The sequence below is a fragment of the Rutidosis leptorrhynchoides genome, chromosome 10 (assembly GCF_046630445.1).
Source record: "Rutidosis leptorrhynchoides isolate AG116_Rl617_1_P2 chromosome 10, CSIRO_AGI_Rlap_v1, whole genome shotgun sequence".
Taxonomy (NCBI): domain Eukaryota; kingdom Viridiplantae; phylum Streptophyta; class Magnoliopsida; order Asterales; family Asteraceae; genus Rutidosis; species Rutidosis leptorrhynchoides.
Window position 1 is genome coordinate 51,835,238 of NC_092342.1, and position 16,291 is coordinate 51,851,528.

The window sequence follows — 16,291 nt, forward strand, 5'->3', positions numbered from 1 at the left end:
AGTGGTGATTCGAACAGAAAAATAGTAGCAACACAAATGGGTGGTAATGGTTGTCAATGATGGTGTGTGATAGATGATAGTGTGATCAAGTGGTTCACGATGGTGGTATACATGAGGATATGAGTAAAGGTGGTTCGAAGGTGATGGTTTCTCATTATGGTGAAGTGATTGATGATACCCGACGTGGGTTTGAGTTGTCGAAGAAATTACAAGGAAGAAGTAGATGGATGAATGTAACTCTATATCTCTCTCTCCCTCTCTATCCTTTGCATATGTAATTATCTATATACATATTGTGCATTTAATTGATTGAAATAGAACTTAAAGGTACAATCGATTTATTTTATATTCAAGAAGGTATCGACGTTATATTCTAGTAGAAGAAGTCAGGAAAGAAAAACAAAACAGGTAATGACATGTAACAAAATCGTACTTATTTGATATTTAATTCTGACAGATTTTGTTATATAGCTTAGGAGCATTCGACCAGAGGAATCAATCAAGAAGAAAAAGAATAGAAAGTAGAAAGTGATGGCTAACAGATTCGTACTACATTTGATATCAATATTTCACAATTTTTGTATCTGTTTGTTTTGTAATGTTTAATAGAGATCGATGAAGAATCTTGAACAGGAGAAGGAAATAAGAAAACATAAATAGATAGAGACCTGCAATGGATTCGTACGCTTTAACTGTTATTGACAGCTAAAAATCTTTGATCTTGATTCTTTTGCAACGAAGAAGTGGTAGACAAAGAATCAATTTGTGTCAGAAGAAAAAGAAGATCAAAACAAAAAAAGAAGAATACATCAGATACAGTAAATGATTGATATGTTAAACAGAATCCTAGAATGTATCTGTTCAATTTACGAAATATACATCTATCCGTTCTTTTATATATATTATACTACAATTTGTCCCCTTATATATCTTAATCTGTATATATATATATAGGTATATTCGTATATTAGTAATTATAATTAATCATTTTTATATACTTGTATTAATATTACACTTAATTATTTGGTATCTTAGTTTACATATTTAATTCAAATGCTTAAATTATATTTTATAATTTCAAATCAAATTAATATACATATACTTACATTTATATATATATATACACATATTTATTTACAAGCAATTGTTCGTGAATCATCGGGAATAATCAAGGGTTAAATGAATTCATGAAAATAGTTCTCAACTTTCGAGACTCAACATTACAGACTTTGCTTATCGTGTCAAAGATATTAAATCGTATCGAGAATTTGGTTTAAAATTAGTCGAAATTTTTCGGGTCACTACAACGGCCCCTCAACTTTATACTTTTTCAGCGGTAGAAAGTGTAAATATATAATTTTATTAAAATAAAATAAAATAATTCCACCCGAATTTTTAACGGGCCCTATCTTCTCGCTCGGTGCGAGTTTAAATTTTTCTGAGATCACCGTTCAACTCGAAAAAATCTAACAAACACAACGGGACTAACTACGCGCGAAACGGACATCGTTAAAAAAACACTAAATATTTCGGGCTATATTTCATACATATACATATACGTACAACAAACAACTCAACCTATTAGATATATTAGGTACCAAACAACGTATATTCAAATTCGGTCGCGCGTTGACTACAACCGCAGTAACGCGTGGTCGAATTTTTTTCTAGTTAATATTAATATTCTAAATATACTATAACACGTGAAAATTTTGGTGGTTTGATCTGGTTAAAACGGCAACACAAAATATATTTACAAAACGCCCCCAAATAATGTTAAACATGCCGAATATGCAGGGACTAAAACTGTAAAATCAATATCCTTTTTAAAAAACTCCACCCACATTTTTAACAGACCGTATCTTTCCGCTCGCCGCCAGTTAAATTCTTTTGACATCACCGTTTAACTCGGAAAAAAATTACGAACACAACGAAACTAAGTACTCGCAAAACAGACGTTTTTTTAGAAAACACTAAATATTTCGGGCTATTTTCCATACATATACATAGACGCACAATAAACGAGCCAACACCCATGGTTCCGTCTTCCCTTTTTACGCTATTTTCCTGGTTCTAAAAACGTGCAGTTTATTAGGCACACTAGGTACTAACCACGTGGATCCAACCACACCCTCATCACCGCGTTTTTTTTTTATTTTATAAATATATAACGCTACGTTAAATGTGAATATGTAGCCGGAAAGGCCCCGCCGCATCGCGCGGGCCGATCCGGATCTAGTTAATATTATATGAGACATCAGAAATAAATAAATAAAAATAAAAATAAAAAGGAAATATTGATGGAGCAAACAAGATAGCTGTGAGTATTGGCGTACTTGATGGTGGACCCATTTTTGACTATTTTTTTCAACTGATATATGCAACAATCAGGATCTGCTACTTTTAATACTCAACTCAATTTCAATTCTGTATTCTTTACGTTTCATAATGGAAGGTATATTCATTCTTTTGATGCGTGCCCTATCTCAAATTGTTTATATTGCAACTCTGTTTCTGCCTTTTTCTTCGAATTCAGCTTTCGTACTTTGAATTTCATACTTTTTGCTTAACCTAAATTGACTTGGAATTTGTAGATTGTTAAATTGCGTATAATTTTAACATTTATTCTTTGAATTGAATGATAAAGTTTTGAACTTTACCAATTAAGTAGCTTAGAATTAACCTAATTTTGCTTTTTAAGTACTAATGAGATTGGGAGACATTTGCTTGTTGTTGTAATGAGCACTTGCTTAACATAGATGCTGCAATTACACCTGCAGTTTTTTAGTTTTTTTTCATATGACTACCTATACCTGTAGCATCCCCTTAGGTTGTGTATATCTTACTTTTTTAGATTTAATATACATTTATCCTTCATGAAATTGTTAGATGCTAGCTATATGTTTTGCACTCTCGTTATAGAGCATATATCTCTTCGGATTAGATGCATATTTTTAAATCACCAAAACAAATACATGAAAGCAATTAAATGTATGTTATTAATGTATTCTAACAAATAACCTTGTGTTGTAGCTCATGTGGTAGTGGTCTGCCTCTCTTAGAGAGGTCATGAGTTCGACTCCCGTGGGGTGGAGCATTGCACACAAGGTTGCCCCTTAACCCTTGAATTCCACCCAAGGGTGCCTTCCGCACATCGCGTTGCGGGGGCAGTGGGGGAGGGGTGTTTTACCGCCCATGCCCTCGAATTGGGCCGGGTTTCCTCCTGGGCAGCAGCAGTTGGGGGTGGGTTATGCAACTGCGGGAGATAAACGCGTGGGTGGTTTAGTCCCCCCTTGAATTGGGCCGGGTTTCCTCCTGTGCTGCAGTTGGGGCGGGTTATGCAACTGCGGGAGATGAACGCGTGGGTGGTTTAGTCCCGTTGGTGATCCCAAACTGCTGTTCAAAAAAAAAAAAAAAAAAAAAAAACTAATAAAATCCATGTAAAAAAGTTATGTTAAACTATGCTACTATTCGAGTATCACCATAATTTTATGCTTGGTCAGTTTTGTTGATACTTGATAGTAAGTAAGAACAATGAGAAGGTTGCATTAACCATATAATATAAAATTCATCTCATATGCAGGTGGGTCACCAGATCAAGAATCAGTATTGTCTGGGACGAAAAAATCAAGCGTTTCTTCAGGTGGTAGGGTTCGGGAGGCTTTTTTGAATCGATTTACCGATAGTCAAATCTTGACTGAAAATCTCGAAGACTGGTTTCAATCTTTATCCGAAAGTTCATTCGACTTTGATGTTCCTTTTGAGTTAATCGATCTCCAAAAATTCGATTATGCTTTAGAAGGTGTTTCTTTTCAACAATTAATTCGAATGCCGAATGCCGCTTACGCATCGCCATCTGGCACCATGGAAGCGACTACCTTTCTTGCAATCGAAGATTTTTTACACGCAAGTGTAAAAGGCTTATGGGAGGCGTTTTGGAACCAAAATGAATCGATGCCGTTAGTTGTTGCAAGTCTTTATGACTCGAATTTAAAGTTCTATCAAACCGAAAAAGCCATTGCTAATGGAAAACTTGACGGTCTTTGTGCGACAGCTGTAATGGTCAACAACCCGAGACACCCGCATGGTAAATGGCACGATATTCTTGAATTAGCTCTTTTAAGACCCGGTATTGAGAGCCTCGCAAAAGACGGTGAAGTTACATATCCATCATTATTGATTTTGGGTGAAGCCCTTTTTTACGGTATACGTATCTTGTTGTCGAGAAGTCTTCGAAGAAACAAAAACCCGTCAGTTTTGAATTCGGTTTTCGTTATTTTGGCCGATTGTCAATACGGCGGTGTTGTAAAAGTTGAAGGAGATCTGACCAAAATGGAGTTTGACGTAAATAATGTTTATGAATGTGTTGCCGAATGGATCAAAAATCATGCACGAGTTTTAGTTACTCCGTTTGATAGAATATGGAACAAGCTCGGTAACGCAAATTGGGGGGATATAGGTGCTTTACAGGTACTTTTTGCTACGTATCACTCAATGGTTCAGTTTGCGGGATTACCAAAAACGTCGATTGAAGATTTAGCAGCTGATCATAGTTCTCGTCTTCAAACAAGAAGAAACGAGAGGCGTTTGGGAGAATTAGATATCGGAATAAACGGGAATGGTTTATTTAAACTCCACCAACGGAGCGTTTCACCAGAAATTGTTGAAGTACAAGACGAACCCGTTAATATCGAGCCTCAAAAATCAATGATACTAGAAGTAGGATCCGTTTTAATGGTGGAGGATTCGAATCGGCAAAAAAGTTATCAGATTAACGAAATATTAAACGATGGTGAAACGCCGTATTACATTGCTTCGTTAATTGAGGATCCGGGTAATTATCTGTTTTTATATGTCGGGTCGGATCCATCTCAGCTCGAACCCGCATGGGAAGATATGAAGTTATGGTATCAAGTTCAAAGACAAACTAAAGTTTTTTCGGTTATGAAACAAAACGGGTTATCCAGCAAGTATCTACCACAATTAATCATGTCCGGTAAGATAATTCATCCGGGCCCGTGCCAAAAGTCAAACTCGGGTCAAAACTGTGACAACCCGTGGTGTGGGACCCCGATTCTGGTCACGAGCCCAGTTGGCAAAACTGTAGCAGACATGATCCGTTTGGGTCAATTCGGGTCAGACGAAGCAATTAGATGCTGTCATGATTGTTTATCAGCTTTATCCACAGCTGCATCATCTGGCATTCGACATGGAGATATTCGACCTGAAAACGTCATATGTGTGACATCACCCGTGAGTCATCAGTCTTACTTTGTTGTTATCGGGTGGGGCCATGCGATTTTGGAAGAACGAGATCGGCCGGTTATGAACCTTCATTTTTCATCTACGTACGCACTTCAAGAAGGAAAATTATGTTCTGCGTCTGACGCAGAAAGTCTCGTTTATTTGCTTTATTTTTCGTCTGGTGCGGATTTCGATGTACCCGAGTTGGATTCGGTTGAAGGTGCGTTAGAGTGGAGAGATACGTTTTGGTCGAAACGATTAATTCAACAAAGACTTGGCGATATATCTGCGGTTTTAAAAGCGTTTGCTGATTACGTCGATAGTCTCTGCGGAACACCGTATCCCATGGATTACGAAATTTGGCTCAGAAGATTAAAGCGTCATCTTAATCAAAATGGAAAAGAGATTAATGCATCAAGTTGATAAAAACCATGATTTATTAAGAACATATAGGTGTATATGGTAAAAAGTTGACCTCAAATTTACCTTTTTGTTGTGCAGTTAATCTGCTATATTGTAGTTGTGTTAGGGGACTATGGTATTTTATTTTTTTATTATTTTGTTATTGTATCACCCTGTTATTGCATTAGGCGGAGCGTTTTCGTGCAGCTGAGATGGTTGAATTCGGAGGAGTCATTTTATGATGATTTGCGCGTTGAAGTCGGTTTCGTTTAGGGTGTGATAATATGGTAAGGGTTAAATTTGCTATGTAAAGATAGGAAGAACTTTACAGTTTTGCCTGTTATTATTATTGGTTTTGAGTTATGTATAAAACGGATCATGAAATTAACTGTTATATCAGTATGTTTTTGTGTTGTTTTGATTCAAAAAAGCGCCAAACCTGTTTATTATTATTTTTGGCAAACACGAAGAAACTTTTATAACAAAGAGGTTCATCTAGAAAATGAAAACCACCAAAGACCATATTAGGACCCGAAGTACATTACAAAACACATAAAAAGATAAACTCCAATCTACCCGACAAAACAGAAGATTAGAGTCATCTACACCCTTTACCAAGAGGCGTAACGTTGACTAAAACATATAACTCGAAGATCAAAAATCAAACATTTTTGTTAAAACCACTGAAAACCAGTACCACTTTATGTGCTCTTATATCATATATCATCTTAAAAAAACATTATCAACACGCACGTTAAATTAAGGGCATGTTTACTTTTAACTTAATGATCTGTTTCTATATAACTCTTAATTATATACGGAGTATGTAAAATTGTTGTTTTTTTGTCATTTAATCTGAAAACTGATATGTTTCTAGTAGACATTGAATTAAACATCCATTCTCATTAAATTCTCATCAAGAAGCAAATGAAGACATAACTTTGAGGGAAAAAAAGTAAACGAGTCAAAATTAAATTAAATCAAAAAGTACTCGCAATAAGAAATAGCAAATTATTTATGTTGTTGAAAAACAAACAAGGCCACAAATATTTCTCAACCACAAATTATAAATTTGGACCAAAAATTTCAACCCACAGAAAAGTTTCCAACAAACAAACACCAGTAAAATCACTTCAATCTTCATTCCAGCCACGTGTCATTCTCCCATTCATACTACAAGATTTCATCAGATGACATTATACATCACTAAATTATCACTTCAATACACAAATTATCTTCATCTTTTTAAACATATACACAAACTGAAAACATCATCAACAACCCAAAAAAAATGGCACTCCTCAAACCCATTTCAAAAATCAGTTACTTCAACACAACAACGTCATCAAGAACCATTCTGCCACGCAGGGGCGGATTCAGGATTTTGAATCGATGGGGTCACAAAATAATATTAAGATATATCGCATATAAATTTAAATTAATAAAGTATGATTGACTACACTTAATAAGATTACGTTAAAGCCTAACACAAATTTCCCCTACGATATTTCTTATATTGAAAATGATCAATGACTGCTTCATTAGTAACATTTGCTAGTTCTTCTCTTTTTATCGCCCCAAGAAGACAACCATTCAGAAATTCATTACTCATTCTGCTACACATATCCGATTTTACAAGCTTTACTGAAGAAAAACACCTCTCAACCGTTGCGATGGCAACATGCAAAACCAATGCAAGCTTTAATAATGGATAAACATAAGGATATGAAAGATCTTTTTCAGTTCCAACCAACAATTTAGCAAGGTCGGCAATCCCTTTTAAGTTAGCAAATTTAACATCTCGATGCACAACCTCAAAATATACATCAAGTTCACGTTTAAGATGATCTCTTTCCGTTTGATTGAAATCCATAGGATACATCTCACTCAACTTCAATAACTTAGAAGCATCAAACATAGAAAACGAATTATGTGGGCTTAAAGCTACCATATTTGTAAGCAATTAAGTACTTACCTCATTAAATGGTAATGCGTTATGCATCACATATCTAACAGCATCAATTGAGCATTGTAATCGAATTCGATACGCTTACTTATCAATATCAGATTGCCTATGAAAAGCTACAGCTATAGATTGCTTTGGCTTCATTAGATCTTCACATCTTTGATGTGCTCTATTGTGAAAACTATTAACATCACCCTCATGGACAATAAATCTTTCTTTTTTGTTCCAACTATCAAAGCCATCGGTCACAAATGCAATCACTACCACATTGTTTTCCAACTTGATCTCTAAATAAGTAACACCATAAACAATATGTTTTGTTTGCCTTTACACTATACTCTAACCAACGAAATTCATTAAACCAAGTTATGACAAAACGTCTATCTTTTTTGTCCTACTTTTTTTTATCGGAAAACAATTACCACGTGGTTGGCATGGTCCTCTTTGCAAATAAAGTCTTCTGATTTCATCTCTTTGATTAGGATCATAGTCTAATATTTTTGTTCTATCTACGGGATCCGAAAGAAGGTCGTTTATATCAATTTTTTTGGCATCGATGGAGTAGAGTTAGGTTTTGAAAATTTGTTCGAATCATTTGCATTTGAAGGTCCTTACTCATTAGATGATACTTTTCTTTTAAAAAATTATTCTAGTGTCCCTTTCATATCTATATTATTATTAATTATTAAATTATTAATAGCAATTAAGTAGAATGTATAAATATAAAAAATAAACACATTATAAACTATAAATCAATAAATATTAACATAATAGTAAAATTGATAGTGTAGTCAATAAATATAAATATTAACATAATAGCAAAATTAATAGAGGTTTGCAAAAACAATCTGTCAACAAATAAAAGTAAGGGAGAAAATATAAAATTAAAATTGCATAATTAAATATTTATATAAGTATCAAACCTTACACAATTAATCAATAGCACATTAGCAAAATGAGTTTTAAGCTCTAGACTTTTGATTCTTCTTGAGGAATGACTGATTAAAGCTACCTAACTTTTTTACTTTTCAAATAAAAAAATTAAACCTAAAAGAAGGAGATAAGGTAGTAACTACTATCATAATCTTTTTGTTTAAAAGACTAAGTTTAAAAGGCTTAACAAAAAATTAAGGTTAAAGTCTGTTGAACTGGGCTGATAAAAAAGATTGGGGTCCTTATGTGTTTGGGTTGGGGTCCCTTATATATTAGCCAAAAATGTTACAAACAATTACTACTTGGACTCATGAGTTGAGTGGGGGCCCAGGCCACCACAACTATACATGTAAGTCCGCCCCTGCTGCCACGTGGCGTTTCAGTTATTCGTATGTCGTCAGCAGCAACCGCTAATTCAAACGTAAAAGGAAGTGGGAACAACAAAAAGGGAATTAAGGAAACATTGTTGGCACCTCGTTTTTACACGACAGATTTCGATGAAATGGAACAGTTGTTTAATACTGAAATGAATAAGAATTTAAATGAAGCTGAATTTGAAGCTTTGTTGCAGGAATTTAAGACTGATTATAATCAGACACATTTTGTTAGGAATAAAGAGTTTAAAGAAGCTGCTGATGAAATGCAGGGCCCACTTAGGAAGATTTTTGTTGAGTTTTTGGAGAGGTCTTGTACTGCTGAGTTTTCTGGCTTTTTGCTCTATAAGGAGCTTGGGAGAAGACTCAAGGTATTTTGACTTTGACTTTGACTTTGACTTTCTTTGTAATCATATTTGTCACTGTTATGTTTGAAAATGTTTAATTGTTGGTTGATGTTTTAAAGTAACTGATGCTTAGTCTTGAAGTGTAAAACAAGGTTATGGATTGTTGATATTAGGAATTACAGATAGAGCAAATCTTGATATGAATTACTTTTTTGGACGGCACTAATGGTCTTTTTGATAAAACTGAATGATTAAGCGCTGAATGGTTCATAATCTGAATGATTCAAAAGTTATGAATGAAGTTGGTTTAGAATGACAATAAACTGTTTTATAATTATTTTGAATTAACAAGGTGACTGAAGTAAATTTACCCTATATTACCCTTTTGCATGAACAAAAAACAATATATTTGTTTTAAAAGTGTGATTAATTTAAAGAGGATATTATATAAAATTTAGGTGGTTAATGGTTAAGAGAGTATTTCAACTCTGAATGTTGAACCATTCAGAACTATATGTCATTCAAATGTCAGAAACAAACGCACTGAATGATGAATGACTCATTCAGCGTTGAACCATTCAATTAAAAGGTAATCAAACGCAACGTAAGTTGACTGTAGATTTATAGAGTCAAATACTGTAGTTGATTATACTTGATTACCTGGTTTCTGGCTTCTACAAGTGTGTAATTAAGCTTTTGAACTTAGGGTGGTTTGAATAGTTAGATATATTAAAATGAGTGTTTTGGAAGTTTAATTCAACCATGGTTTGAATAAAAGCGCGTCTAATTGATTTTTCAATATATATATATATAAATATAGTAATAGTAATACTACTAGTTACAATTTTAAAATCTACAACTAATGTGACTAGGGATGGCAATGGATGTTCCATCCATGGATATCCACCCGATCCGATCCATTTATAATGGATATGGATGATGTAAATGGACGATTAACGGATATGGATATGGATATGGATGTTCTAAATATTTCGTGGATCGGATATGGATGACAATTTATCATCCACGGATATATCCATTATCACCCGAAATACATCTATATATACATATATATGTACTAAAATATATGCATATACATATACATATCGATATACATATACATATAACCTACAAATTCTTAAATTCTTAACGATAATAAGGGTTGTAATAGTCAAAATTATGAAATTGTTGCTAAAAATATTCAATTTTGCATATTTAGATTAGTTTAAACGTATATTTACTTATATTATAACGTATTTTACTCAATTAAATTACAATTAAAACATGTGTAACAAATCAAAAACATAAAGATTAAATATTTATATTTGTTATAATCTATATTAAATTGATAAAATCGTCGTTGGATTAACATTTCATGTGATATCCAACGGATATCCATTAACCCGTTTAATCCATCGGATATGGATATGGACGGATGAACTGAAATTAAATGGATATGGATATGGATATGGATGAGCAAAAACTAAATGGATATGGATGTGGATAAGGCATCATCCGATCCATATCCGATCCATTGCCATCTCTAAATGTGACTTAGTATTTTTCGTACATGATGATTCTATAACTAATGAAGACGTCGTTTTTGTATGCAGAAAACGAACCCAGTGGTTGCCGAGATCTTCTCCCTTATGTCCAGGGACGAAGCACGTCATGCAGGGTACGCAAATACACATTAGTTATATATAATTCGCCAAAAGTACCCACATTTGTATAAAGATTTGATATTGATATTTAGACTCAAAATGTGTAACTTGATGCAGGTTTCTAAACAAAGGATTGTCAGATTTCAACTTAGCTTTGGACTTGGGATTTTTGACTAAAGCAAGAAAATACACATTTTTCAAACCAAAGTTCATATTTTACGCAACGTATCTTTCAGAAAAGATCGGTTATTGGAGATACATAACCATCTACAGGCACTTAAAAGCGAACCCCGAGTACCAATGTTACCCCATTTTCAAATACTTTGAGAACTGGTGCCAAGATGAAAACAGACACGGTGACTTTTTTTCTGCTCTCATGAAGGCACAACCGCAATTTCTTAATGACTGGAAGGCTAAGCTGTGGGCCCGATTCTTCTGCTTATCTGTATACCCTCTTTTTATTTTACTGAAATGTTGTTTTTTAGTTTTTATGTAGAAAGGCTCTTATTGATATGTTATTTGGGTTGCAGGTGTATGTCACCATGTATCTTAATGATACTCAAAGAACCGCTTTTTACGAAGGCATTGGGCTAAACACAAAGGAATTCGACATGCATGTCATCATCGAGGTTTGTTAATTTCAGTTTCACTTGTGTGAAAATAGATCAATTTGGGTCAGATTTATTATTTGTGTGAAAAAAGATCAATTTGTGTCAATATAGATCAATTTCGGTCAGATTTAACTTGTTTGAAATTTGACCAATTTGGGTCAGATTTAGTACTTGTATAAAATTAAATCAATTTGGGTCAGATTTATTATTTGTGTGAAAATAGATCAATTTCGGTCAGATTTAACTTGTTTGAATTTTGACCAATTTGGATCAGATTTAGTACTTGTATAAAATTAAATCAATTTGGGTCAGATTTACTAGTTGTGTGAAAATATATCAACTTGGGTCAGATTTACTACTTGTGTGAAAATAGATCAATTTGGGTCAGATTTATTACTGATGAGTCTGACTTTTTGATTATGCTGATTGCAGACAAACCGCACAACAGCTAGAATATTTCCAGCTGTACTGGACGTTGAAAATCCCGAGTTCAAGAGGAAACTAGATCGAATGGCTGATATCAATTCGAAGATAATAGCGATTGGGGAATCAGATGATATCCCATTGGTGAAAAACTTGAAGCGAATCCCGCATATTGCTGCATTGTTTTCTGAGTTGTTGGCTGCGTACTTAATGAAACCGATTGAATCTGGATCAGTCGACATTGCAGAGATGGATCCTCAACTTGTTTACTAGATCATAATCGAATAATCAATCCGAGTCATGTTGGTTTTCGCTTGTTTTGGTTTAACATTATTGCCATGTAAAAAGAAACATGATAATTTTTATGAACTCATTTTATTAGAGTTATTTAATAAACATTAAATTTATGACTTATTATGATCTTCAGTACTTATTTTCTTTTTTTCTTTTTGTGACATAATATAACATACTTCAGATCACAAAGATAACATTATTTCAGATAACACCTTAAAAAGGCAAGTATTATTCAATAAAAGATCCATAGTTACATATGTTTATCATGCTAGCCTTTTCATCTATAAAAAGACTAATACGTGTTGCGCCTTTGTCACAAAAACGCCACGTCCAATATTCGTTATGTTCGTTCATGGAAGAGTATAAGCTGCAAAACGAGTAAAAGTCAAGGTCAAAAGTTAGTGAAGCACGTTAAGAGGTTGTACTGTACACATAAATAATGCACAATTCTTGTGTATTTATCAAATTTGATGGTTAGTACTGTAGATACTTACGTCCACATTTGTAGCCAACAGGTCGATGAGCGAAGTTGCAGCGCTTAGGAATGGTCAATGCAACTTTAGGGTCGATTCCAGAGCTCTTAGCGGTATCCGAAAGCATAACAGCACAAAGACAGCTCGGATTTTGCCCAATTATTTTCACTTGAGCGCAACAACTATCTGGGACCGTTGCTTTTTCATCTTGAGCCGCACTTGCACAAGGTGCTAACTTCATTGCTTCATTATCAGGACTAGATTTCCCACAGGGCCCACCAGCTCCCTCGACGATTACAACACTCGTGATTCCTATAATCGCTACCAAACACATTGCGCATATCATTCTCATTGAAGCCTTCATTGTAAACTTTTTCTTGGTTTATGATGTTTTTATTATTTAGTTCTTATGCATTCAAGTTGAGTTCATTGCTAGCATTCACAAGGATTATATAGTGTGAAAAAAGTGTTGTTGGTTTCAGCACTCATGATGTTCTCAAATGGAGGATGCACTAAATTTATAAACTTTTTTGTTTGTGCTATTATTTTTTTGACACATAGGGATTAGGGTGTTAGGTTAATAAACAGTGGCTATATATGATTCGCCATCTACTTAACAACTTTCCAAATGTACGCTAGCCATTCAACAAACTAGTTGAGTGTCTCAAATTTCATTTGATTTTTTATCATCCACTATCTTAGTTGCGAAATTTGATCCACCAACATTTACGAGGTGATGTTTTTGCATTCCTTGCACAAAGCATGGTTAGTTGCGAAATTTGATCCACCAACATTTACGAGGTGATGTTTTTGCATTCCTTGCTCAAAGCATGGTTGGAAATGTATAACAAACGGGTCGGATCAGGTCGGGTAGGGTCGAGACCTAAACAGGTTTGGGGTCAAAATGGGTCTTAATATTCAAACGAGTCGAATAGGTTGGGTCTAAACAGGTTGAGCCGGGTTGGGTCAAGTCGAGACCCATTTTTTTTATAATTTTTTTTCGAAATAAAAAAGATAAAATTAGAGTATTAGACTTTTTTGTACCCAAAATTTTCTTATCATTGGTCCACATTTTCTTATCTAGTTTGTACCTCAAAATTTACTTAGCAATGGATCTGTCCACTATATATATATTTATATCAACTTTTCATTTTTTTAGTTTATATATTTTTTAATTTTTATTTACCTTTATTTAATTTTTATACTGAAATGGATTGAAAATGAGTTTAAACGAATTTAGATGGACCTTATAATATATTAGTGGATGGATTAAAAATGGGTCCATATTAAACCCATTACCTTTATTTTCTTGAGACCCAGTGGACTCAGATAATTGACTCAATAGATTCAAGTATAGTGTATGGTTGTTTTTTTTTTTTTTACAAGGAAACCCTACTACGAACGGGCACATTGGGCCCCCCGCAGCGGGTAAACCCCGGGTAAAAGGCAAGCCAACCCTCCACCGCTACCAGGTAAAGCATCCTCAGGCTATTGGTCTCTTAAGTTCGCCCCAAGCGTTTGAAGTGCCTTGAAGGGAATCGAACCCGTGACCTCACATTCATTGAAAGTGTTGGTGGCCATCCAAGCTATGCCTGGATGGTTTAGTGTATGGTTGTTAATTCAATTGTTAGGGATGGATGAAATCAACTCTAACTTTAACTTTTACTTATTAATTTTTTTTTTACTTATTAATTCTCATCTTAGCTTATTTATTAAAGAAACCTAGCCACACGTTTCGTGACAGCGTTACAAAGTTCGTCAAATTTGGTCACTTTTTTTTCGAAAAAAAAGAAGCATAGTAAAAAATTTGGTCACATTCAATATTATTATTTCCATTCTTTTAAACAATAAAAAAAAAAGTAGTGGAATAGAGTAGTAATTTATAAAGTTGGTAGGGGGACACTTTGTGCCCTCACGATCTGTGCTTCTTTCCACATATAAATACGAATAGAAAAAAATAAATAAATTAATACTCGTAATATACACTTTTATTTTAATTATAAATAAAGTAGTGCTCACTAAATAAGAGTAAGTACAAATTATATCCTTGGATTATTTATAAACTTGCAGATTTAGTTTACTGATATTTCATTACACTTTTTATTGTTCAATTTATCCCGATTAGATCCTTGAAACCTCAGCTTACAATGTCAGTCATCAAATCAAATGAAGTTTATACGGAGTAGTAAAGTTTTTAATAATATTTATTATATTATATTTATATACTATACCTCTCCCACTCATCAAGACAGAACATTAAAAAGGTAAACTATTGTAAGATTTCCAGCCTACAATCTAGAAGCCCACCTTCTAGATATTCAAAGTAGGCAACCTTGACAACTCATATGGAAGTAGCAAAGTTGATAACGATGACGGCCGCCAACCTTCTCCGTTCACACCATTCCACCGCCATAGAATTTTTACTATAAATAGAGGTGCAAACCTCGGTTGTAAATAATTCCAAAATCACTCAGAGAAGTGTAATCACAACCTAGATAGTGTGTGTGAGTTTGAGAGTTTTTGTAAAAGTTTTGTAATACTCTGTAAATCTATTCTTGTGAGTAATAGAGTTATTTTCTCTCTTAAATTTGTATCTCCCAACGTCCAGGCGATCCTCTCTTCCTAACAAGTGGTATCAAGAGCTTGGTTAGAGATGTTGGTCGAGTTTTTGGGTTTTCTGAAGCTTTCTCAAAATTCAATTTTGAGTGTACCATTGGATTCGTCTCGTCGAACCGAGTCCAACGCAAAAAACAGCGACTTAAACGGAGTTATAACAAGCCCAGAAAACGTGGTCAAAGTTTGGTCAACTCGCCGGAATCTCGCCGGAGAAGACGACCGGTGCCGGAATTTTCGTCGGAGAAGACGATCACTGTAGCAATTCAATGTAGCAGCTGGAGGCACTGTAGCAAGCCACTGTAGCAGTACTGTAGCGGTACTGTAGCAATTCTGAAATTTTACAATTTGATCCCTGAAATTTTCAGAATTTCATTTTTGGTCCCTGAAGTTTATAAAAATTATAATTTTGCCCTGAAAGTGGAATTTAAGCCGCGAAGTGTCTATTCCACCATTTTCAACCGTTCCGGACGTAACGGTGATCTCTGTTTTCTACAATTCAACCCCGTTTGTGTTAAAAAATTATTTGTAAGGTGATAATGTCCACAGAAGAGTCAACATCATCTTCCGGAGCTATGATTATGCTCACAGCCACAAACTACACGCTGTGGAAACCTCGGATGGAAGATCTCCTCAGCTGTAAGGATTTGTTCGATCCTATTGAATTGAAGGGTATAAACCCTGATTCTGCCAAAGAGAAAGAGTGGAAGAAATCAAACCAAAAAACTATTGGTCAGATCCGTCAATGGATTGATCATAGTGTCTTCCACCATGTAGCACAAGAGACAGACGCATATGTCCTCTGGAAAAAGTTGGAGGACATGTATCAGGCCAAGACTGCTCGGAATAAAGCCCTGCTGATGAGGCGTTTAGTCAACATGAAGCTCAAAAGTGGAACTTGTAGTGACCCGAACTTTTCCATGTTTATATATATTAATTGAGATTGA

The 16,291-nt window shown here is 34.5% G+C and overlaps 3 protein-coding genes across 3 annotated transcripts; 2 read left to right on the top strand and 1 right to left on the bottom strand.

The window, feature by feature from the left end:
* The first annotated feature begins 2,314 nt into the window (after positions 1–2,314).
* On the top strand, positions 2,315–6,028 carry LOC139872465 (uncharacterized). Its single transcript, XM_071860342.1, has 2 exons — positions 2,315–2,455; positions 3,584–6,028. The coding sequence occupies exons 1-2, from the start codon at positions 2,449–2,451 to the stop codon at positions 5,665–5,667; spliced, it is 2,091 nt and encodes a 696-aa protein (XP_071716443.1). The 5' UTR covers positions 2,315–2,448; the 3' UTR covers positions 5,668–6,028.
* Positions 6,029–6,907: 879 nt separating this feature from the next.
* LOC139871556 (magnesium-protoporphyrin IX monomethyl ester [oxidative] cyclase, chloroplastic-like) lies at positions 6,908–12,376 on the top strand. The gene is made up of 6 exons (XM_071859261.1): positions 6,908–7,003; positions 8,910–9,290; positions 10,880–10,944; positions 11,048–11,375; positions 11,461–11,559; positions 11,974–12,376. The coding sequence occupies exons 1-6, from the start codon at positions 6,938–6,940 to the stop codon at positions 12,235–12,237; spliced, it is 1,203 nt and encodes a 400-aa protein (XP_071715362.1). The 5' UTR covers positions 6,908–6,937; the 3' UTR covers positions 12,238–12,376.
* A 26-nt stretch (positions 12,377–12,402) lies between these two features.
* On the bottom strand, positions 12,403–13,137 carry LOC139871557 (uncharacterized). Its single transcript, XM_071859262.1, has 2 exons — positions 12,753–13,137; positions 12,403–12,625 (listed from the first exon to the last, which is right to left on the bottom strand). The coding sequence occupies exons 1-2, from the start codon at positions 13,093–13,095 to the stop codon at positions 12,609–12,611; spliced, it is 360 nt and encodes a 119-aa protein (XP_071715363.1). The 5' UTR covers positions 13,096–13,137; the 3' UTR covers positions 12,403–12,608.
* Between the last annotated feature and the right edge of the window lie 3,154 nt (positions 13,138–16,291).